Raw genomic sequence first — 24702 nt, 5'->3', positions numbered from 1 at the left:
CGCAGCTGGACCGGGACGGCCAGATGGAAGCGACCTTGGCTTCCCCCCCTTGCACTGCTGCCACGGTGGCAGCCTGAGAGACAGGGCACAGAGGCCCTGCAAGGAGCTTGAATCTCCTGGAGATACCAGACCGTCACGAAGACCCCCCTGTGTCTCGTGATATGACGTGGTGAAACGACCTTGTCTGGGGTTACGAAGTCCACGAAAGACCCCTCGGTTGTGAGGCGATGGGGCCGGGGGAGCTTGAATACCTCCCTCGTGGATGCTGGCAGAAAGCCAGCTATCAGCTGCTACATGCATGAGAAGAAGAAACCTGCTGCCTCAGAAGATGCTGCTGTTTAAAGACTGGAAGGGATCTGTCCTTCTTTCCCTCCTGGACTTTTATTTGGAGGAGAGAAGAGATCTGATCCATTGTAAATACATATGTCATGGTAGAGATAGTTATGATCATGTGTATAATGTGATATGGTATTTATTTGTACAGTCATTGTAATATATTCCCTTTTCCCCACTTTGAGTCTGGTGTGTTTTGTCTGGAAAAACCCATCTCGCATTAGGTTGAGATATGGGAGGGGGGATGGAGCTAGGGAATTGGATGTTGGGGCTATCTCAAACCATGACAAGGAGTTAAAATGAAGAATCTAGAGCATCTTTCCTATGAGAAAAGGCTGTGAGATCTGGAGCTGTTTACCCAGGAGATGACTAGGCTCAAGGGGGACCTCATCAATGTATATAAATACCTGAAGGGAGGACAGAGCCAGACTCTTCTCAGTGGTGCCCTGTCACAGGACTAGAGTCAATGGGCACAAACAGAAACACATTAAAAAAAACCCTTTTACTCTGAGGATGGTTAAACATAGGAAGAGAGGTTGTGGAGTTTCCATCTTTGGAGATACTTGACAGCCATCTGAACTCTGTTCTGGACAATCAGCTCTTTGTGTCTCTGCTTGAGCAGGGTGGTTGGATGAAATGATCTCCTTTGGTCCTCGCCAACCTTGTGATAAACGGATGAATTATTTCCAGTTACGCAAAACTATATAAGAACAAAAAACCAAGAAGTAATGGCAAAAAAACTGAAATATTTCCATCTTTGTCAGGGCAATATTGGACCATATTTGTCAATAGTACACCTATTTGTCCTATAATACACCTAAAGGCATAATGAGACTAGAGGGATCACTCCATCAAGCTCAGCTACCAAGCCTAAAGCTAGCTCAAAATGCTTATACATAAAACTCACACACCTGTAACATTAAAGTATAAAACAGTATCCATAATTTTAAAACTCTTCCTCTCACATTCATTAAGTTCAGAGAAATAATTTCCATTGGCAAACTCTATAGCTGTATCAGTGAATGACCAGAGTGGGAGCTGAAACAACCATCAGCAGAGGACAGGCAGAGGACAGTCTATTTTAGTTCTTGCTCTCTGTCCTCTACGGTATACTACAATCACAGAAACACCTACTAAGTTATGTGGTTTATTTGCCTACCAGCATGAGATTCTTCCCCTTGATAATTTTTAACACTTGCTTTTGCCAAGTTAAGAGCAATGTGTCGCATCTAAACAAAATTAGCTTATTATGAGCCCCCACTGTATTTTGCAGTACCCAATGGATCACGATGCTGCATTGTATAACAGGGAAGGTGCCAAATTGTTCAGACAACACGCCAGGCCAAAACTGTTGAGTCAGCAACATAACAGGGTCCCTCTGAGTGCTTGGTCCCAATACAATTACTCTTAGCCCCTTGCTAAAGCACAGTGTCCTCTCCCCTGCTCAAGGCACATCTGATCAGTCCTGGCACCTCACAGGTGTGACATGTCCAACCACTGTGCCACATGGTAGCAATTCGCAAGAAACAGACTACATTGTGGAAGAGCAGGAGGTAATTATTTGACTCTCAGATGCAACTTTACATCCTCCGGGTCTCTCCAGTGATCCCACTGATCACCAGACTCTGCCACCCTACAGAGGACTTCAATAAACAACTCTAACCATGGTCACCTGAAAGCATTCACAAGAAAAAAAAAAAAAAGCAACCCTAAAGGAGATGGCTGAAAAAGAAGTGACTGCGATGAAACGGACATGGAGAAAATGTCAGAGAGCTGATACAATCATCCTCTTTCAAATGACCCAGTTACACAGGACGAGTTGTCCCAAAGACGAGCTGCAGGGCTCCCATTTCTCACCAAACCCATTTGGGTGAAACACTTGTGGTGTCATCTACTGGGTAACAGTTTCCTTGCAAGGTTTTCTACAAAAATCTAAATCGCACAAAAGCAGAGAGCTCATCTATTGAAACATTTTTCCATTTTATCTGCACTCAAAAGCTTTCAGCCATGTTTCTAAGTATCTCAGAGAATAAGCCAAGAAGTCAGCCACACAAACTGCCCAAGATTAAGAAACATAGACCATTTCACAGTTATCTAAAACAAATAAAATACAAAATAATCCCTTACTTTCAACTTCACAGGAAGTTGAAAAGACCACTAAAAGAGTTATATTAAAATAATGAGGCAACATTAAAAAAATTGAGACATGATAAAAATAAAATTATTCACATAACCCTAGCTCATTCACCATAAGAATGTACATTGTAAACAACTTTTTTTTTCCCAGACACTTGCTATTTTCTGCATATTTAAACACAGATGTGTGTGCTTAGCAACTGTAAAACAAAGTAATTTACTTAAATAACTGAGTATAGACAAAGGCACTTCATTTTATATATGTACTTTTTAAATACAGTGACTGCTTTATAATATTATTTAACACGTAGAGACAGAATCCTCATGTATGGATTTCAGAAATAAGTCACCTTTGCATTTAAGCAAAGAAATAGGGATTTGAGCCTGCTATGTAAGTATCTATATGAGCGTACACGTGCGCATGTGCGTACTCTGTATACATGTTACCTACATATGCAACAAGTAAGGACAGAAAAAGACATAAGGAAAGAAATTATTAACATGTTTAAAGTATTCCATTAATGTGAGAATAAATGCAGTTATACAATGTAAAGGTCTGTGTCATTCAGTGTTTCAAAAATTGTTATGAATGAGGAAGAGCATTTTGTTACAAATGCCCATATCTGAAATTAGAGACAATCAGGAAAATAAGGAAAGTTCCTACAGTTCAGAAACATTGTGAAGCCACTTCACTGCAGTATTTCACTAGTATTTCCAAACACAGAGCATGAACTTGATCAAGTTACTCAAAACACTGCCTTCATAAAAGGTTTTACTGAATGAATCAGTCAACAGCATTTGCAAAATTAAGTTTCTGAAGAGGAGTAATACATTTTGTTAAACTAGCTGGTCTGACTGGAAAAAAAAAAAGTTTTTTTTAAAGCAGACAAACTTTTCTTTTGAACTCTTACCTATCTGTTTCCTGTACTGGTCAACAGGAGTCCTTGATGTAGAGGCATCTTTTCTACCCATTGTTTTCAATCCAAAAAATCACTGCATTAGAAAAAACAACAACAACAAAAAAACCACAAAAGCACAACATTATTCCTAAATAAATTACTAAGAAAATCTATTACTTATAATATCAGAAAAAATGGTAACAAGCAACATTTACATGATTATACACAAAGACATAAGCCTTCCCAGAGTACAATGAGACATTGGAGTTAATCATCACTATTCTGAAGACTATTAGATACATTCTAAACATACCTTTTTCTCCATTGCATGGGTTATTAACATTACATAATGCCTGTTAGTTTGAATAAAAATAAAGAAAAAAGAAAGGATTTAAACTGATTGCACTGTAATTCCGCATTTGGTACCACTGAATTACATTCCTATATAATTTGTTTCTTTAGTAAACCAGGGAGTGAATGCAGTATTGAGAGTTGTTTCCATTATTGGCAAACATATTGGCACTACACACAGGAGTCAGAGGCAGGACTAGCCATGTGTGCGCCCACAGATGTAATTGCTCGGGAAACCCACCTGCAGACACATCCCTCCAGCCACCTTGAGCAAAAGGGAGGAACAGATACCTAAAACACAGCAACCCCACACTCTCCTACCTTCCTGCCATGGCGTCTAGATATCTGTGAATCAAAAGAAAGTGGAGAACAAAAACTGAGAGCTGGGTCTGTGTCCATTTTACACCTCTCAGCCATGGTATTGATAGTTTAAATCATCTTCAGTGCATTTACATAACAACCATCCCAGCTCCTGAATGGGCTTCTCACGTATTGCACAGTGCAAGCAGGTGACACTAGGATTGCACAGAGAAGTGTACTCTGATCCATCCAAAGATGCTCTTTTTGGTACATGGTGCTCCCACACCACCCATGTATCTGAAAAAGCATCATCTGAATAGTGTTCTAGCAAATTTCCAATGTACCTTATAACATGCAAAACCTTATGGTCTTGTATTCATCCCCTCACAAGGTTGCCACTCAAAGGATACAGAAAGATCCTACAAACACGCTAATTTCACCTCTTTTTCCCTAATTAAGAAATAACTGGCTTATTGCTCAAAACACTGAGACTGAACCAGTTTGACTGGGCTGAAGACATTATGCACCACAGTGATGATGAGCCCCACCATCTGACTGCCTCTATGACACAAAAGTCCCAACATCAACGCCTGCACTCACGAGAGGACTGACATCTTCCAAAAGTGTCAGATTTGTAGTTCAAGCACTAAAGACGCACAGCAGCCAACCCCTGCCTTTTCCCAACCAGCCTTGGCGAGCACAATGCAAAGGGCAAACTTTGGCTGAATCACCCTGGATAGCCATAAACCATCTGCAGACTGTGCACATATGGCCTTAGAGTATCTGCAAGAGTTGTACTTTTCTGTTAGGCATAACCAGCCGTGTTACAGCAAGACAAGCTTCCCTAGTCTCTGCCAAGGCACGCTGTCTGGGAAGTGCAGCCCTTGAAGGTACTGAGATGCCAAATCATGAACCAAAAAGCATGCCACAGCACTGCTGAATAGGCTACTGTCAGCATCCCAAGCTTAAACATTCATCGTTATCTCCTTCATAGCTTCAAAAAAGGTTTAAAATATAGCTGCAGAAATGATTCGCCCAGTTATTTGTGCATTTTAAAACCACAAAGTTTATTATTTTGTATTTATCTATTCTATAGTAACTATTAGAATTTAATGAAAAGCAACAAATCCAGGCTCCTTAATTTCACATGTGGGACACAGGGCATAGAATTAACTTAGATGCTCCAAAGTCAGCAACCATTTTAAATGTATTCAGGAATAATAGCAAGGTACAGAAGACTGCTACTATTTTTTATTCTGAACTGAAAATTCAATTATAGTGTTCTAATGTTTCCATACATTACTTTCGTCGAATTCAGAGAATACTCCCTGTTTTATGTAAAACACATAAGCGGTGAACTGTAATCCACTGGGTTGGGTTTTTTTTCCTTCTATTACACTTCCCAGAAATTCTCTAGACTGAGCCGCATTTTGCACATAACGTTCACATCATAATAATTAATAAAAGAACTATTTGAACTTTCAGCTAATTGAGGAGACAACAGATACATTTTTACACTGTAAAACTAGTTCTTGGCCTTTTTACACCACTGTTAGAGACTGTTTTGACTTGCCTTTTGCAATTTCAATAGTTACTAATGTTTTGTAACAAAACATCAGCTGTGAAAGACGTTTGCAGTTTTAGTAATGCCAATAAAACACAAGAAGAAAACACAGGCAAAAATTATTTCTTAATGACTTATTTCTTTATGACTTAATATGAGCCACAGAGATACTCGCATTTGTCTACATGGATCAGTGTCACCGACTCCCACATTTAGAACCTCAACTCTTTGTTCTTCAAAGGGATGCAGTAATCATCATTCATTTCCACTGCTTTGATGGTTAGATAGCAAAGGCCCGAGAAACCCATGGAGACATTGGCACATGCAGCCCGATGTCTAATAAGACAGCTATTTGCATAAAAGATCAGCCACAATTTAGAACGTGTTGTGATAGATGTGGAAAGGGAATAACGGATCTATATTAGTATGTACAAAACTGAGATTGTTTTCACAATTTAATTCCTTGGGGACTATGGCTCATCACCTTCTCTTGTAAAGAATCCCGTATTCCCTGAGGAAGCAACTTGCCATGAGCCAGACTTAAGCTAAAATATGGATTAATAAGAGGCAATATTTATTATTTATGAACCTTGCTGTAGGAGTGGTTTTCAATGTAACATTCTGACCATTTTTACATAAAGGAAAAGCCTGAAACCTTTATGAGTCACAAAACTAATTCTCCCCATTTAAAATAACAGTGGTCACTCTAGAATAATAGGTCATCTTCACTGTAAATGAGATTTGCACTCGAGTCTCTGGCCATTTTGCTATCTCTGACGTCAGCAAGGGGAGGATCTGGCTTCTCCTGAATTTCTTCACCAACCAAAGGGATAGGCAGCCTGCCATGCTGCATGCATCCCAAGCAGCCTTCAACTCCCTGAAATTTTAATGACTACATAACAATTTTAAAAAACACATAAGGAGCTTGCCACTGCTCCTTTTACTGGCAACTAAAAATACTTCAAGAGTAATTTCAGACAATATGAAGGCAACGTGAGCTGTCCTCAACTTTCAAGCTTTTATATAAGATGGTTTTAAGAAAATAAAGTGAGGCCCAAACGAATGATTTTTTTATTTCTGGCTTCAGAGATACTACGAGATTAAAAGACATCTTTGTTTTTGTGGTACCCTTCACTGTTTTTTCACCCCCTTTCACTTCCCCTCTAGGAATTCACCTTTAAAGGTTTATACTCTCAGGGAAACACGTGATTTTATTTTTGTCTTCTTTTATTCCTAAGTAGTGGTTGAAAATAATTAAAACACATAATAGCTTGCCTACTATCACCTTCAACTACCAGTAGTATTTTGTGAGATAAAAACTAATTTTGAATGTCCATTCAAGGTCTGGCTACAGGAGTGTTTGAATCCCAGCTCACTATTCTTGATATATACATAGTATTTTGTACATCAACAAAAAAAAAAAAAAAAAGAAAATGAAGAAGCATTTCTTTAATGAAATAGAAAACTTATAATGAATGATTGTAAAAACACTAATAAAAATAAGAATAGGAACTATATAGCACAAAGATTGCATTTTGAACATCATTGGTGCAATACAAATGATTAATAACAGTGATAAAGCTTAAAATGTGAACCAGTGAACACTCAAAAGACATACATATGTTCATGCACACAAACTTTCTTAGCAGTGATATTTGATAGTATTGTCTGTATTCTTCAACAGTAAGTTACCTAACAGAGGGCACGTAAAAGAAATAATCAATGAAATGACTGGTTCTGTAGCTGAAGTATTACTAGTCAGTGAGAGAAAAGCAAGTAAAACTTCGGGATAGAAAAGAACCACTACAAATGTAACACTATTGTACCAAGTCTTCAGCATCTCTATATGTGCTCATCCTTAATTGCAAATAGCTATCTACCTTAAAAATAATTCCTTTTTTGTTTGTTTTTGGTATACTGCTGAAGTACAGTAGTTAAGGTCTATCAGTATAGCACTGGAAGAAGCCTGCAACTAGAACTGCAAGAACAATGCAGTTGAATTCTTCAACCATACTTCAACCAAGAGAAAGAATTTAGAAATCTTTACCACCACTACTTAAAATAACCTTGCACAAATAAAAAAACTGGAAAATAAAATAAATTCATGTTTTATTGATAAGTCTTACAGCAGTCTTCACCATTCCTCTGGAAAGTCTCTTTCAAAGGATGAGACTATTATTTCAAAGGAAAGAGTACCCTGCCCATGTTGCCTCTTGCAGAATCTACTTTTGCTTTATTTTGGGATTTATTTATTTTTCTTTTAATAAAAGGAATTTAACATTTATTAATTTAATCTGGAAAGCAGCAGAGGTGATTTAAATTCAATTAAATTTGGGAAAATTAATCAAAAAATCAGGATCCATAACTCCAGCTGGAACAGATATTAAAATAATCTTAACTTTCTACACAAGGACAACAAACGCTGTACCACATCCCAAGATTCAAATCACAAAGGAACTATAACTTTTATTCTGATATATATCAGGCTGTTTCACAGCTTCACGTAAGCATTAGGAACAAAACATATATTGTCACTTCCACTAAGTGCCCTTTGCACTCTAGGGAAAGCAGCTCGCTCTGTTGTTTGATAGCTATACAGTACCTACAAACCCCATGAAATTAGCTCTGCACTTTTTTAACGAAAGTAATACACAGGTTCATATGAATTTTCAGTGTATTCTCCTGAATGTTTCAAAATCTTAAGGCAATATATTATGAAAAATAAATTTCATCAACAGCCCTGATTAGTTCCACTAAATTTCAGGAACATGAGACACACAGGTTATACAGGAGGCCACCTCTGCTCCCTTTATAATGGCTGAAGAAAGATATGTAATGGTAAGGAATGCAAATCACCTCCGGCAATATTGCTTTCTTGTTATGCTCCTAAACCTCTTCAGGGTGCCTAAAATTTGGTGGGAATATTTAGGCCTAAATATTTGCATTTGCTCCTTTACCAAAAATCTACATACTTTTGCTAAATGTTTTTAAACACCTGAAGAGTTGAAAAGATTATCATTAACTTTGCTCACAGCCAGGAACAAAGTGATAATTTTAGGAGTTGCAAAACCTGAACAAGATTTTTTAAAAAGACTCCGTATTTATGTAAAATTTCTTTCTGTAGTGGGTTTCTGTGGCTGGGTTTTGGTGTGGAGGGGGAGGGGCTACAGAGGTGGCTTCTGTTGGAAGCTGCTAGAAGCTTCCCCTGTCCTGTGGAGCCAATGTCAGACGGCTCCAGGATGGACTTCCTGCCGCTGGCCAAGGCTGAGCCAATTAGAAGTAATAGTAATGCCTCTGTGATAACATATTTAAGAACAAAAGATTGTTGTGCAGAAGAAATTCCAGCCAGGGAAGAGCGGAGTGAGAACATGGGAATAACGACATAGACACCCAGGTCAGTGCAGAAGGATGCAGTGGGCACAAGAGAAGACTAGGAGAAGTTCCAAAGATGGCGAGAAGTGTACAAAAGATGACAGAGGCATGTGGACCCTCGCTGATGCTTTAAAACCTCGTCATTACAGACAAGAGAAACTAACTTTACCAAAGGACAGTTATAGAATTGTTAATGCATGGTTTGAAAAGCTTTGTACCCCAGTTTTATCAAATTCTAATATGTTTATTCCCTTATGTTCTATTCCTTGTTTCTGATTGGCTAGAATTTACTGCATTGCAGTATTTCCTTATATGGTATTGTTCCTCCCCTAAATGCCTGTATTTGGACATTTCTCCTCCCCTATACCCTAATAAGGCCTGAGCCCCTCCTACCCTTTCCATATATGGTGTGTCTCCACCCCCAGTTCTGGAACCTTCCCCATCCTACCCTACATAAGTGAGTTCCTGACAAGAATAAAATGTGATAGCTCAGAGCAACCTTCTACTTCGCTCAAACCCCTTTGTGCTGTCGTGTGATCCTTTTCCCATTTTGGACCGCAGCAGAAGGAGGGGGAGGAGGTGCTCCAGGCACGGGAGCTGTGGACCCTGCAGCCTGTGGTGCAGACTATGGTGGAGCAGCTGTGCCCCTGCAGCCCATGGAGGACCATCAGGGTGCAGAGACCCACCTGCAGCCCATGGAGAAGCCCATGCTGGAGCAGGTGGATGCATGAAGGAGGTTGTGACCCTGCGGGAGGCCCAAGATGCAGCAGGGTCCAGCCAGAGACCTGCGGCTCACGGAGAGGGAAGCCCACGCTGGAGCAGGTTTTTCCTGCCTAGGACTTGTGGCCCCTGTGGGGGACCCACATCAGTACAGCTGATGCATGAAGGACTGCACCCCATGGAGGAGTGACCCACGGGACAGCAGTTTGGGAAGAGCTGCTGCCCGAGGGATGGACTCACACTGGAGAGGTCCATCAAGGACTGTCTCCCTTGGGAGGGACCCCATGGGAGCAGGGGAAGGACTCCTCTCCCTGAGCAGCGGCAGAAACAACAACTGACTGCAACCCCCATTCCCGTCCCCCTGCATCGCTGGGGGGGAAGAGGGAGAACATGGAAGGAAGGAGGGGTGGGGGAAGGTGTTTTTAAGACTGTTTTATTTCTCTCTCTTTGGCTCTTCTCCGGTTAGTAATAAATATAAGTATTATCCCCCCTCTGAGTCTTGTTTTGCCTGTGAAGGTAATCAGTAACTGATCTCTCCCAGCTCTTATCTCTACTCACGAATTCTTAGCTGGTTTTTTTTTCTCTCCCCTCTGTCCAGTTTCAGAGAGTGAAAGAGCGGCTTTAGTGGGTACCTGGTATCTGGCCAGGGTCAACCCACTACATTTTCTTAAGCAAAAATAGGTTATTAAAAATGTCAAAAGGTTCCTTCCATTCCTGGTAGAATATAGTTTGTCACAGCTTCTACAGGAAGAAGAATCAAAATGTACTAGGCCAAAACTCACTTAATAAAAACATTACTTATACAGAAGATACCTATTTAGCAATTGGTGTTATACTTGTAATAAAAAGCATGACATTTTGCAGAAGAATATTCTTACTTGTAGTGATTCTATGTACCTTATGTTTATTTTTCATTATTAGGATGCTATTTGTCTTCAGAAAAAAATTCCCTACTCACTTCAGATATGAGTAGAGCTATACCATCTGTGAAACATATATTTAATATGAAGACAGATTTTCATCTAACAAATTTAAAATTCCAAACATTCAAGGATGAACTTTTTTTTCATTTTTATGAATCTATGATGGCACTGATGTCTCAAGAAGATATCCTTAAAGAAGTTCATCAAGGAAAAAAAGCACACATGTGGTTCAATTCTGCCTTGCCAGACAGTTCAAAATGCAGTACTTCCCAGAGCAATATCTGCTAAAGTGAAAATTACACAATAAATGACACCATATGCAGTATTTCAGAATAACATTCTTCAAAATAACAGAATCTGTCTAAACTTCCTTTTTATGAGAGGGAGCAGGGCAGGGTGGAGAAGGTGCAGGGGATAGACACAGGACTATGGTAGAAATCAGAGCTAAAAAGGGTAGAAAGAGAATAGACATCCAGACTATCCCAATGCCCAGAGGCACATCTGCCAAGCATGGATACAGCTTTCATGGGAGCGACCACAGATGCTGTACAGCCACCTCTGTGGTATGAGGGGAAGTGCAGAGGACATCACCACCACCTCAACTGCACAAGACACAAATGAAGCACACACCCTCTGCCTCCAGAGTTAGAAGTTCATTGAGTCAAGAGCAACAATGAGAAACAACTATTTGCTCCACCTCAGTAACTGAAGCGTCAAAAGTGAACATTCTGCAGTTCAGTTAAATCCAGGCAGTTTTACTCCCTCTCTGATGCCCATCATACACCCCTTCAGCACTCATTTCCTTTGATGAAGTAGGGAATAATTTAAATAACAGGTATAAAGCTAGAGGTCATAGACCTTAAATTTCAAAATCAGCTAAGTCTGCTGAGCACTTCACTTCTAATATGTTATGAAGTTGCCATTCTTGAATTTAATAGAATCCTACATGGTTTTCCTGAAGTCTTATTCCAAACCAAGAAAAAAAAAAAAAGGTGTTATAGAAAGGAAAGAGTGATTTCCCTTCTTTAAATGAGAAAATAACTTCTCTATTCTCCTCTCCCTTTAATTCGGGGAACTGACAAAAATTCCATTTTTCCTAGATGATACTTCTTTCCTGGGACTGCCACAAGACATAGCTTGCTATAAGCCTGAGTGGTTTAATTATATACACTTGTTAATTTCTCAGTTGTAGGTTTTTAAGCTTAGGTTCATTTTGATGGAAATGAAATTCTGATTCTTCCTTAAGTGAGAAGAAATACTTAGGGAATAATTATCCTTCTCTTTAGCATATTAATCTTAAACTACAGTTCACGACCATCCAGAGGACAGTCAGTTTCACAAAGTTTTCAATATTGTAAAATGGGATAACGACCTTCAGTGAGAATAAATCTTGTAACTTCTTAAGTTATTCACATACACAAAAATTGATCATGCTTTCTGTTTATATTGTGCCTTTCTTTTCCCTTGCATTATCTTGGACTATTAAAACCACAAGATTTCTGAGTGAATGATATAAAAGCTGAAGTAGTTTTTCAGAAGTAATACATCAAAACAAGACAGTTTGAAACTGCTGGAATTTTTCCTTTCTTCTCATGCTGTTTTAACAAAAAATGCTTTTTGAAGTATGTTAGGCTAAGTTTCAGCTTAATTTTTCCCCATTAATTCTAATATTGATATTCCATCTATTTTGACTCCATTTTCATTGAATTTGTCTATCATTCAAGCAGAAACCCAACTCTCAGCAAATAAAATCAACCTAATAGCTGAAAACCAAAAGAGAAAACAGCCACAAATAAGCCACACAGGCACAAAGGTGGGAGACAGACAAACATGCCCTTCTGTGACATATTCCACTGTAATATGACACAATGTTCCCTCATGTGACTTCAAGTCATTCTAATTGCTAAAACTGGTCATCATGTTTATAGCCTAATGATTGCTACACTTCTTAGCCTGAGCAAGCTTACAAAAGTTGAAAGCACACTACAAATGACAGCAGCAAATAATACTTCAGTCCACGTAGACCTAATCGTAACACTTCAGCAAAACTGAATTATTGGTTCCATTACTAAACTTGGTATTCAAAAGGACTTAAAAGGTAATCTTTCTATCCAGTGTTCAGAATGAATGCGCATTTTTTTTCCTTTCTCTGAAACTACTACAGCTCAATAAGTATTAAACAGACTGATCTATGAAGGAAGGAAAATAGTTTTATGCATTATGTTTTGTTTCACGTGCTGTATTAGGCGTTCAGACAAGCAACTCAGCTTAAAAAAAAATAAATCTATTCTAGTCACAAGGCAAAAGAAACATTAAGTGTAAAGAGTTTTAGTTTGGTGGGTTTGGCATTTATGTTTTCCTCCATTTTTCAGTAACTGACTAAACATAGTGTAACCTGTTAATCACAGAATGGGTTGGAAGGGACCACAGTGGGTCATCTGGTCCAACCTCCCTGCTCAAAAAGGGTCTTCCTAGACCACATGGCACAGGATTGAGTCCAGATGCAGATCTTCCCCATAAAGATCAGAAGATAAAGTTGACATGCATTTCATTGGTATTAACATGATACATCTTTTTTTTGTACTTTTTTCTTCTTTAAAATTGAGGCAAAAACCAGTAGATAAACCAGTAGCTAACTTAGTGTTAACATATAAAATGTAAAGTTCAGTCCTGCAGCACTTAATAATGAGCTTAACAGCCAGGCTTAGTGAACAGACCCATAGATGTTAGCAGCAGCATTTTCAAAACCAAGTCCTACTCTATTGTTTTGAAGGATTACACCATAATTGGGTGAAGAGTTTAATACAGCTCAAATAATATTGGCTCAGTAGTTTCAAAGTAGTTCAAAACAATAGGCCAAGCACACTCTGCAGATTATATCTAAATTGCTCAAGACTTGGCTCTCCTGAAACCTACATAGAGATCCCATTAAAGGCAATGATTTTTAAAATAAATAATAAAGTAAGCTTTTTGGGAGCTTTATATTCTATTTGGGCAAAGAGGAGAATGTAAGATCATTCATATCCATCAAAAATCTGAATCTTGAACACAAATTGAACTAAAGGCATGGATCAAAATCAGGCTAAAACCTCTATGCACCAAATGAAAAAAATAAGCTTTGATAGCCATCAGAAAGTCTGGTAAAGTGCTTACTTGCCTCATTTTAAGACAGAGAAAAGCATGGAGTGCAGTTGGGAAGAAAGGCAGCGAAAATGAAAATTATCAACCAGCAGAAAAGTATCAGTTGAAGTAGCAGAATGTCATATGAATGTTTGAAGGTGCTGGATGCAACTATTTGTGCAAATGTCTGCTTGGGATCTTTTCACGGCTTTTCCCACTGATGGGAATGGGGTGGGGGGAGACTGTGACCCCATCTATTCCCTCTGCTCCTGAACAGTGTGCATGTGTCACAAGGAAGACATTTTGCTGCAGGGTTCATTGTCCAGAAAAACACCAAAGGAAAGGATGACACCAACTGAGACAAACACATTGACAAAAAAAAAATATTACTTTGGATGTTTCAAGTCATACGGTACACATGAAATTCTACTTACTATAAAAGTATTAGTGAAATACAAAATTGAACACTTTTTGATGGGTTGCTGCTTTAGGAGATGGCACATCTTTTTAAGACCCTGGATTCTGACATGTGAAAGGTTGGCCTCCTCTGGCCTAAAAAAATACTTCTGATTAGAGATTCCTATACCTCAAACCAGTTATGAATGGAATAGTTATGGGACTCCTAAAAGAGATTATTCAATGAGTAGCTTGCAAGCATTTCTTCAGGAACGGTAGCCTGAGATAAAAAGGCAGATGACAATCCACTCCATTTGCTCTAATTTCCTGAGTGCATCTCTCTAAGCACTAGGAGTTTGCACATGCCTTTAGCTAGAGTCAAAGGAGTATTTATGCTTCAGCACTGCCATAAAGAAAACAAACAAACAAAAAAAACATCACAAAAGCCCACTTGCACATTTCCTGCACATTAGGAGAAGGAGGATGCAGTGCCTGAAATCTAGCCTTGTAGATGACATAAAAACAACAACAAAAAAAACCTTCTAGAGCATACAGTAAAATGAGTTCAGTTTGGTTTTGGTTAGAACACACCAACATCACAAGAAACTGCAGGTCTGCTCTCTTCCTGCTACAATTGCCCCATCTGGCCACTACTCTCCCAATAGCTGTACAGCTCCATAACGAAGCTTAAAAGTTTAAGGAGAGCTGGGTCAACTCTGAAAAGGACTTTAGCTATGTTGCTTCCACTTTTACTTTTTGAAATACTTTATCCAATGCGTTCAGCTTTACAGCTGTCCCAGTTGTTTCCACACTGATCTATTTATTTATTTTAATACCGTGAGTAAATGAAAATGTATAACAATTTAGTACATCCTTCCAGCTCTTCACTATTTTCAGCAATGACAGTGCTTAAGTCTGAAGGCTCAAAATCAGCCAAAAAACAAGTTTGGTCAGGGAGTCACTGTCCTGAGCGGTTTCCTACACACCACTCCATCCCCCTGAAGGTCTTCTCAAGATACAGTACATATTCTATAGAGTCCTTCTATGGTCAGAATACAGAATTGAACCAAGCCTATACAATATACATTACTTGTGTGCAATAAATGACAGAATGCAAGTGCTTTGAATTCTTTACTCTGCATATATGGCTATGTTTTAGTACGGTACCCACATTTAGATCATAATTTCCACGGGTCTCTATAAACATGCATGAAGATAAACAGGCACTCTTTCCATGCAGAGCTGGAAGAATTCATCCAGAAGCTTTGCTTTGTAAATTATTTCATATGTGTTTTACTGAAGCCATAAAGGATATTAGCAAGTGCGCTGGGAACTTTTGTTTTAAATTATTATGATCTGTTACTCTAATAGAAGTTACTAATATTATTTAACCCCACTGGTGTACTTAAAATGAAAATAGTCTTAAGCTCTTTTCAATAGATTTTGTCTCTATAATAATTTTCCTCCAATACCCTCTTCCTATTTAGCCTATTGGTCTCTAGCTTCATATACCCAGAAAGATACTGAAATAACACAGGCTTTCAAATTATCTTATCTTTCAGATAAAAAAGTAAGCAGCTTTTTTTAAAAAGTAAGAATGCTTTATTAACCTTTCCACTCCAATTTACAGAAAGATTCATTCATAAATTAAATAACATGTCAAAAAATTCCAAAGAAAGCAACATCCACCCTTGCTCTGACCATCCTGTGATTTCAGAACTAAAAAACTCACTAAATTATCAGCTGCTGCAATTCTTAGTGGTTCCATTATAACCATACTTAAGTTAGTTGAAACGCATATTCTAAAAAGCTTTCCATGCTGCATATATATATATACATATATACACAACAAAATAGAAACAATGCTTTTCACGTCCTCTGAAAAAGGGAAGAAACGATAAATTCACACAGATGTAGCATAGCCTCACTTAGGACACTCAAAAATATGTATGTAGGAGGGCCTCTGAAGCAGGCAGGTGGGTGCTAGAAGTAACAGAGCTTGCTGAGGTCCACAGTGGGTGAGGTAGGGCAGACCTGGGGTCAGAACGAACACAACAAACCAGAACCCACTCTCAAGCCCACCTACCAAGGGCAGTGCTATTAACAGAACTAAGTCTGTGTCTTTCGGGACCTTCATCATGCTTTCAAATTTTTCAGGACATGGTTTTCACAGAAATAAAACTAGATGCAACATTCCAGCCCTGGTCTTATTAATGGGATTTAAACCATGCTCCTACCTCTCTTCTCACCTCTACTAGGCAGCACCAGCTCTTCTTGACACTGTCCTGCACTTGAATCCCCTTTGGCTGCAGGAACTTCCTCACTAACCCCCAAGTCTTCCCTCAGTCACAGCTTTACAAGATAAAAATCTTCCATTCTGCACACACCTCCAGCGTTCCTTGCTCCTCCACACACCTAGATAAACTGCACTTTAACAGACTCCTGTTACCATGATCTCAGCCTTGCTTTAAACACCTTTTTTTTTATCAGTCCAGCAATCACTGAACCATCCCCTGTTTGTCACTATTGCTTTTATGTTTAACACAGACAATTGACCAAAACTGCAAAGCACATCACACTTGACACAAACACTGGGGAAAGTCCTCAACACTCTCAACCTTCGACAGTGGCCTTCCACCCATTATTTCTGAGTGCTGGCAGCTCACCAGCTCTTTATCCATTTTATTTTACTGTACAGTCCTAATTTTAAAATTAATTTTAGTTGAGTAACAGTAAATCAAGGACCTAATCAAATTTAAATGTTAGTTATATAAATAATGTACTTTCAGTTTGACAGTCAACACACAAAAACAAAACAAAACACTGCTTCAGGTTAACTATTTCCTTTTGGCAAGAGCATAAGTAATACAAAACTGGTCTAGCAGTAACTGATGCAATCTTAATTGGAGGCAACATAATCAGCTCCACACACAATGAGAGCAACACTAAAACCGGAACAATTTCTATGGCATACATATTATATGAAAGAAAGATCTGTTGTTTTTAATATAAGATTTTAGGCATGATCACTTTTAAGAGCAGATAGAACCATGGGGTGTTTACTAAGTAGAGACTGGTATGGTAAAACCAAGTATGGAAATGTCCTCCACACTGACTTGGTACAGTAACAAATTGAAAATACAGGTAATTTAAAATAGAAAGTTTTAAACATGTTCAACTTAAAAATACAGGGGGGTCTCATAAACAAACTTTGAGTGTCTGAGAGGCTGTAAGATGTTGCTGACCCAGGTGCTTAATCATCTTTCTGCTGAAGTGAGTAACTTGCAAGAAAGGACAAGAAGGTGTAAGATCTGCCCCCAGGACCTGGGATCCCATTCCCAGCCTCTGCATCAGCACAAGTCACCCAAAAGAAATGTGAGTTCAGGCAAGGGAAGCGAACTGAGGCACAGACATTGCTGGCACTTCCTTACAGACTGCGGTCTGAGGAGTGGGGATAAGAGACCAGCTGGCAGCATCTTAAACCACAGCATCTAAGGCTTCCAGAGCACATCTGTCAGAGCCATTTGTGAATAAATTTCAGTGTAAGAGTTTGTAGAATTGAGAACTTCACATGTAAAGATTACAATGAAAACACAACAGATAAAAGCACAAAAAGATACAAAGGCTGATTGATAACATAAATGTGAGAAGGAATTATCATGGGTAGACTTAACCTTTTCTTCATTTACACCACACAAGACAGCCGGAGAGAAAACAATTGAAACTTTGAAATCTACTACATTTCCAACCCAATCTGTTTTCCCAGTATAAAAACCAGTTCATGACATAAAAGGTTATTATTTTGTTCCATTATTTATTTGATTTCAACAGAAATACATGAGGATAAATTTGGTTTCTGGCTAGAGGCAACCAACTACAGATGACACAAATGCCACCTTTTATTTTGTTGTCTTACCTAAGACTAGAAATAAAATTAATAGCTGACAATAAACTTGTGTACAAAATGTGTGCTTCAGCTTACCCTCTGGATTTTAACTTCCCAATACCATTCTCAATGTTAAATTATTATTCTCAATATTAGTGCTAACCTCTGCTCTTTTCCTCTCTCACACTTGTCCTTTCTGCTGTAAAGGACTTCTCCCACCATAAGTTTCTGCTGTCAGAACAGTCTTTCCCCATTTATTCACTTCTCCGGGTCAACATCCATTCCTGGATTTCTATTGCACCCTTCCCTTCCTTTCCCATTTCCCATCCTTCTTTACAACTGCTATTGGGTTTACATTGGCTAATTCACCACAGTGTTTCTTCCCAATTCTGCCTTGTTTTTGATGGTAAAACATACTGAGTGAAAGATGATGACAAGAACAATCACAACACATGAATAAACAATATTTTGTTGACGTATGAATTATCATATTTCAAACTGCAAAAAGTCCTGGGACACAATAAACTGTATTGTGTAAAGCTCCATTGTATCACTGCAGTGTGTAGTTAGAGAGGCAGAATAAAACTTAAAAATCACTAATGCTGATTTTTAGCCCTGTGGCTAAAAAAAATGCAAAAGAAATGAGAAACAAGGGAATTAGCACTGTCCATGTCAAGAATGCCTGAAGTGTTTACTCAACCTACTCAACTACAGGAGCATCTTTGCACAGCTAGTGATACAAAAGCACCTGGGATGCCTTGACATTTTCCCATGACCTTCAAACATAACTCTAACAAATAAAAATGTATCAGGAATCATAGGCTGTTGCAGATAATTTTGGGATATTAAAGCTGTATTAATTCAACACCTATTTGGAAACATAAGCAAGAACTTTTTCTTCTTCTGTTGCTGTACCAGTGACCATCTATGTTTGTCATTATGTGAAACAGAGTTCCTTCCTCAACGGCAAACACCACAGTTTTTACGGAAATACCCTTTCTTTTTATCTTCTTCTCAAAACGGAAAAAATTCTTACTGCTTATTCTGTGTGTCAAAAAATACGTCAAGAATAAAACTGGTTATTAAAGAGCTATAAGATACATAAGATATGTTGTACATAATACTGCAATAATATATGGAATCATCAGCTTCATAACTAAAAACAGTTTCACTGTGTCTGTGATTGATAAACTATGTAAGTATTAAAACATTAAAAATGTTAATCTTTGTAATAATGTCCTGAAAAGTTTTTATATTAATTTGAACCATGGATCATTTTAATATTTAATCATTGCAGACTTCATCTGAAATGAGAATAGCTATTACTGAAATACACTTCATTTTTTATTTAAAAAAAATGACAGTTAGTATTTATTCCATAAATCTCTTCACATTTTTTCCTCAATCAAAAGTAAACCTGCAAGCAAATGAAAAAATCCACAAGAGCAGAAAAATTTAAAGCAGCATTTGTGTCAGAAAACATTGACATTCATAGTCTTGTTTCTCAGGTGTAACTGCATTACAACAGTAGTATTGTATGAGTCAGAGGATTGAGGGAGACTTCTACTGCAAATGGAAATCATTGGCTTCTTTGTTTATACCTTACATCCATCTATGTTGCAATCTCTCTATGTATCTCATAATGTGTAAACACAACAATTCACTTATTCTTCCTAAGTACTTAACATGGTGGCTCAGTTCTTCAAGATGATATTCAACTGGTTTAGGGTTTTTTAACAAGTAACCTAATTTTGTAACATTAGAACACTTTAGCAACATATAAAGACTTTCCAAAGTATCCTATCCTCATCTATAATTCACAGCTTGTCTTGCCTAATGAAAAATTTAGATTAATATGGAAATATTGCAAAGGAAAAAACCCACAAAGCAACTTCCTAGTTATGAGAAGAATCTCACAGAAACTCTAAAAATCTAACTGCAATTAACTATAACTAATCTTGATGGTATTGATTCATTTTTAAAGACATTTAAAATTATCTAGCCAATATTAATTCATGGTCTCAAGAAACAAATTTCACAGAAAAATCCAAGGAAAATACCTGCACTGCACAGCAAAAAATATAAAAGCCTTGTCTTGTTTTCTGTGTAGACTAGAGGTTTCCCAGAGCTGCTGCAATAGAGTACAGTGAGCTTAAGCTGCCCTTTAGACTGGGCTGTGGGATTTGGCCGAAATATTTGAATTAAGTAAATCCTAAAGATACTCTGGGCAGTACCACAGGTTGACAGACTAGCTTACATGACTAATCTCCGTTCTGTACTTGTGACCAACAGGGAGGATTTTCCAGTACCTGCTACAAAACTAGCACACAAACTGACTTCCATCTCTGAAAAGGCCGCAGAGTGTAACAGCGAGAGCTATGAAGTCACAGGACGGGCAGAAGTCAGTGTGGAACCTTCGAATGCATATAAGCTTATTCTGTGTCATTAAAGTTTATGAAAAGAAAGACCAAACAACCAAAAAAGCCCCAGTAATAAAATCACTGCCTTTACTCCTGGTTTTATGAAGAAAGTATGTATCCCCTTGCATATTACCTTTTGCTAAAGTATGTTCTTAAGGAAAGATGTATGGAAAAATCATGGTCATTCAATGTAATGCAGTAATTAAACTCTGGAATTCAGCTGCTCCTCTGAAATAGTCCTGTTTTTATGTGACTTAACAGAAAGACATATACGTCTTTGTATGTAATTTGATACAAGATTTAAAGCTAATTATATGGGGAGTTTTACCAATGTTAACAGGAATCTCTGCTTTAGTCATTTGATTTGAAGCAATCTTTCCAAACCTAGATATCTGAAGAGCTCCCACATCTGCGTTGAAACAGTAACTGAGTATTTTCTGTATTGTTTTTGCAGATACAAAATGCTAACTTAAGCAGACTAAGAAGTCAATTGTAGAACCTTGTTGTAATCTCTACTTGGCTACATTAATAAATCAAATTCACAGAATTACAGGATTGTTGATATTGAAAAGAACCTCTTGAGGCAATCTATTTGTGCTCATCTATCCCTGCTCAAACAGGTTTAGCTAGAAGACTATACATAAATTATAGAATTACAAATTAGAAAATAAATTACAAAAGGGATTTACATACTGAGGGAAAAATAACAAAAAAGTGAGCAACTCACCTTTTTTTTAAAAAACTGTCAACTGTTTGTATTAATTTATTTCAAAGTCAACACTTTGTTTCCTCTATGCTCACAGAACTGACCTGAAGTAGACTTAGAACTTCACTGCTTCCATGAAGACAGAAAAGAAGTCCCACAAGGTAAATAGTACTAATTCATGATCAAAGATGATCATTCCAACAAAAAAACCTGCCAAATTTTTCCTTATGTGAACAGACAAACTATTTTCTGAACAACGAAGTTTGTCCCTAGCCTGTTTTGTGATTCAACAGGAAGTGATTCAGCCAAGGATGACATGCCAAACAGCAATACTTAAAAAATGGTTCAATTTTCCCCGTATTTGTAGAATTTTGAGTATCCCTTAAAAATCACTTTATACAGTTTTCCACTATAGAAGTCACATATCAGTAGCAAAGGTTGGATGAAAGTCAATATATCTTTAGTAACAGGTACTCTTTCATTCTGATTAGCTATTTAGGAATGAGCCTGGTCCCCAACAGGGTAGAACTCAAAACCTGCAAGAAATGTAATTGAATTACTGAGTGTGAACATGTGTGCTGTATATACAGCCCAGTTACACCATAAGGTCTTTCAAAGGGGCTTTCTGGTACTGCTGTGCTCTGTCCTTGTAACTGTGCAGGCTGATGGAAGGTGGAGCAGCTTGCGAGTCACACAAACACGGTGGCAGAATCCCCTGCCAACACCTCACATTCAGAAGTTTTGCAGCTCACATATTCTCACATAATTCCGTCCAGGATTTTCTGAGCGCAACCATGACCGGCGCACTCTGCAGAAAATACAAAGGAGCCCAATGTACCCGGAACGCTTCACGCCTGGAAGGTAAACACAGCCAGCTCAGCAACTCCGGGTTGTATCAGATTTACTGCACACCCACAGCCGGCCAAACACACCCAGCACCGCCACACACCGCACGTGCTGCGGCTCCGGCACGTCCCGGCCGCACTGAGCGCGTGGGGTCAGCACACACTGAGCGGCGGACTGTCGAGCTCCAGCCACCGCGACACCCCAGGCAGGCGGGGTTTCACACCAACCACACCCCACTGGTCGTCAGCACGGGCGGAGTCGCGCTCTCGAGGGAAAACCGCGAGCTACTCTCCCACGGAAGCATCGCGGGCTTCAGCCAGCTCGGCCAGAGTGGCGGGCCCGGGCCAGGCCTGCAACAAGGCCCCGCTGAGACCCTGACGGGGGGTTTGTTTCCCTCCAGGTAGCCTGGTGAGGGACCAGCGCGGCACCACTCGCTGGTACGGGGAAAGCAGCCCAGGCAGCCAAAGAGGCTCCCTGCGGGTGAGGCAGCACCCCCAGCCCCAGGACAGCACAGCGCGGCAGCTTTTCCTGGCCCTGGCCCCGGCCCCTCAGCCCGCGCTCCGGGGGCGGGGCCGCCCCGATTGGCAGCGCGCTCCGGCCAATCGCGGCGCGGAGCGCTTCCCGCGGGCCAATGGCCGCGCAGCCCCGCGGCGGTCAGCGTGCTGGCCGCGCTGGCGGGCGCTCCGTGCGCGGGGCCAATGGCGGCGCCCCCGCGGCGCGGGAGGGGCGGGCGCCGTGACAGCCCCGCGGGCCCGGCGACTGGGGCCCCTCGCCCTGCCCTGGACGCGGCGCGGTACCTCGGGCCGAGCGGCACAGCTCCGCCTCCTGCCTCCTCCCTCCTCTCTCGGCGGAGCGACTTCCTGTGCTAGCGGGGCTCCCGCCGCGTCCTGCCCCAGCGTCCCCGCCTCCCGCTCCCGCCCGCCCTGCCCGGCCCTGGACCCGGCCCCGGCTCCGGCTCCGTGGCACGTGCGGCGACGGGAAGGTTCCCGCCTGCCTGCGGCCCTCGGTTGTCTCTTTGGATTTTGTGGGGAGAGTGTTTTGGGGGAGGGTGAAAGCTCAGCCGTGGAGTGTTTCAGCATACCCCGTTCACGCCCTCTGCTCGCCTTTTACTGCTATTTCCTACTTGTGTCCGAATTGTTGCTCCAGACAGGTAGAGTGAAAAGCAATTAAACACCTTAACATCACAGAATGGTTTGGATTGAAAGGGACCGTAAAGATAATCTAGTTTCATCCCGCGATGGTCACCATCACAAGCCCACTTAATTGGGAACTTAAGGTCATAAAAACATAACACATGGCAAATTATGAACCCTGTCAGATAATTTTTTTGCCACCTTGAGATGATGCTAGGTCCTCTGCAACAGATAATTGCTTTACTTCGGTGCAAGAAGCAAGCCACTGACTCTTGGAACAGCTTACTGATTAGTATTGCTAGTGCATGCCTTGGTTCCTGCAAAATGGCACTTGATAACCAAGTGTAACACTCCCCTGTAAGGAAAGATACACGAAAAAGAAATATTTGCATTTGTTTACCTCTGCAAGTTCGGAAGTGAAAACCGTACCCAGCTGAACTTTCCCATCTTTCTAGGTGACACGCATACAGAGTGGAGAGCGAGCCTACAGAAAAGTTGATGACTCAGTTTGTATCTGACACGCATACCAAACCACAGTCATTTCTGTAGCAAGCTTAATAAATAGCTCAAATGATACAGCTTTCCTAGAAAGATAGACTGTCCTGATTTTGAGTGATGAGACACAAAATTGTTCTTGTACATATTTTTTTGCCGAGAAATTTCACACTAAGGGTGTTTAGCTGCTTTGAACATGGTGGCTCACTGAACACAACCTTACATTTTCTTCCCAAGCAATCTTGTCCCCCTCTGGGACTGGTGTTGTCACATCCACTGTGAGCACCTCCTCTGATTTTTCTAACTTCTGTATTCAGAATTCTGAACAATAATTTATTTCATTCATACTCCTAATAGTAAGCCAGGAATCATATACATATAAAATATTTTAATAGTTTATTTTGATTTCTTGATTGTTTTATTATGATTCAATTAAACTCAAGTCATGATTATGCTCATGGATATTCGAATATAGCATTATGTTCAAAACGGCAATCACATTCAAATAGCTGGAATACATGAATTTTGACTGCGTAATCACAACCAAAGTAAATAAATATGAAGAAATATCAGAATCCGTGTTTTCAGTTACATGATTTTGCTTTATCTAAACCACTGCTGAGGTGTTTGTCTGTGTGAGTTCTAGTAGCAAAGTACATCTGGTTCTAGTTCAGTTTCACCTAATTTTGCAGAATCACAGAATATGCCAAGTTGGAAGGGACCCACAAGCATCATCAAGTCCAACTCCTGGCCCTGCACAGGACCATCCCCAAGAGTCACACCATGTTCCCGAGAGTATTGTCCAAACGCTTCTTGAACTCTGTCAGGCTTGGTGCTGTGACCACTTCCCTGGGGAGCCTGTTCCAGTGCCCAACCACCCTCTGCGGAAAGAAACTTTTTCTAACATCCAACTTAAAGTTCCCCTGACACAACTTTAGGCCATTCCCTTGCATCCTGTCACTGGTCACCACGGAAAAGAGATCAGTGCCTGCCCTTCCTCTTCCCCTCCTGAGGAAGTTGTAGACTGCGACAAGGTCTCCTCTCAGTCTCCTCTTCTCCAGGCTGAACAGACCAGCTGACCTCAGCCACTCCTCATATGGTT

At 39.9% G+C, this 24702-nt stretch overlaps 1 protein-coding gene across 2 annotated transcripts in view; it reads right to left on the bottom strand.

Moving 5' to 3' along the window:
• The window catches only part of TRIQK (triple QxxK/R motif containing), a 64283-nt gene extending 41469 nt beyond the window's left edge, over positions 1-22814 (bottom strand). The window contains exons 1-2 of one of the 2 annotated variants that reach the window (XM_027737374.2): positions 22770-22814; positions 3381-3462 (exon numbers count right to left, since the gene is read on the bottom strand). In XM_027737374.2, coding sequence (XP_027593175.1) covers positions 3381-3441 — 61 coding nt within the window. In that variant the 5' untranslated portion in view covers positions 3442-3462; positions 22770-22814. Of the gene's footprint in view, positions 1-3380; positions 3463-21147; positions 22474-22769 lie in introns of those variants that run through there. The other variant, XM_039380982.1, reaches the window with a different exon arrangement.
• Between the last annotated feature and the right edge of the window lie 1888 nt (positions 22815-24702).

This window comes from Pipra filicauda, unplaced genomic scaffold (assembly GCF_003945595.2).
Source record: "Pipra filicauda isolate LSUMZ 115617 unplaced genomic scaffold, ASM394559v2 scaffold20_size4479445_pilon, whole genome shotgun sequence".
Taxonomy (NCBI): Eukaryota; Metazoa; Chordata; class Aves; order Passeriformes; family Pipridae; genus Pipra; species Pipra filicauda.
Note: the sequence above shows the minus strand (reverse complement) of the source record. Positions and strands in the feature narration are given on the sequence as shown.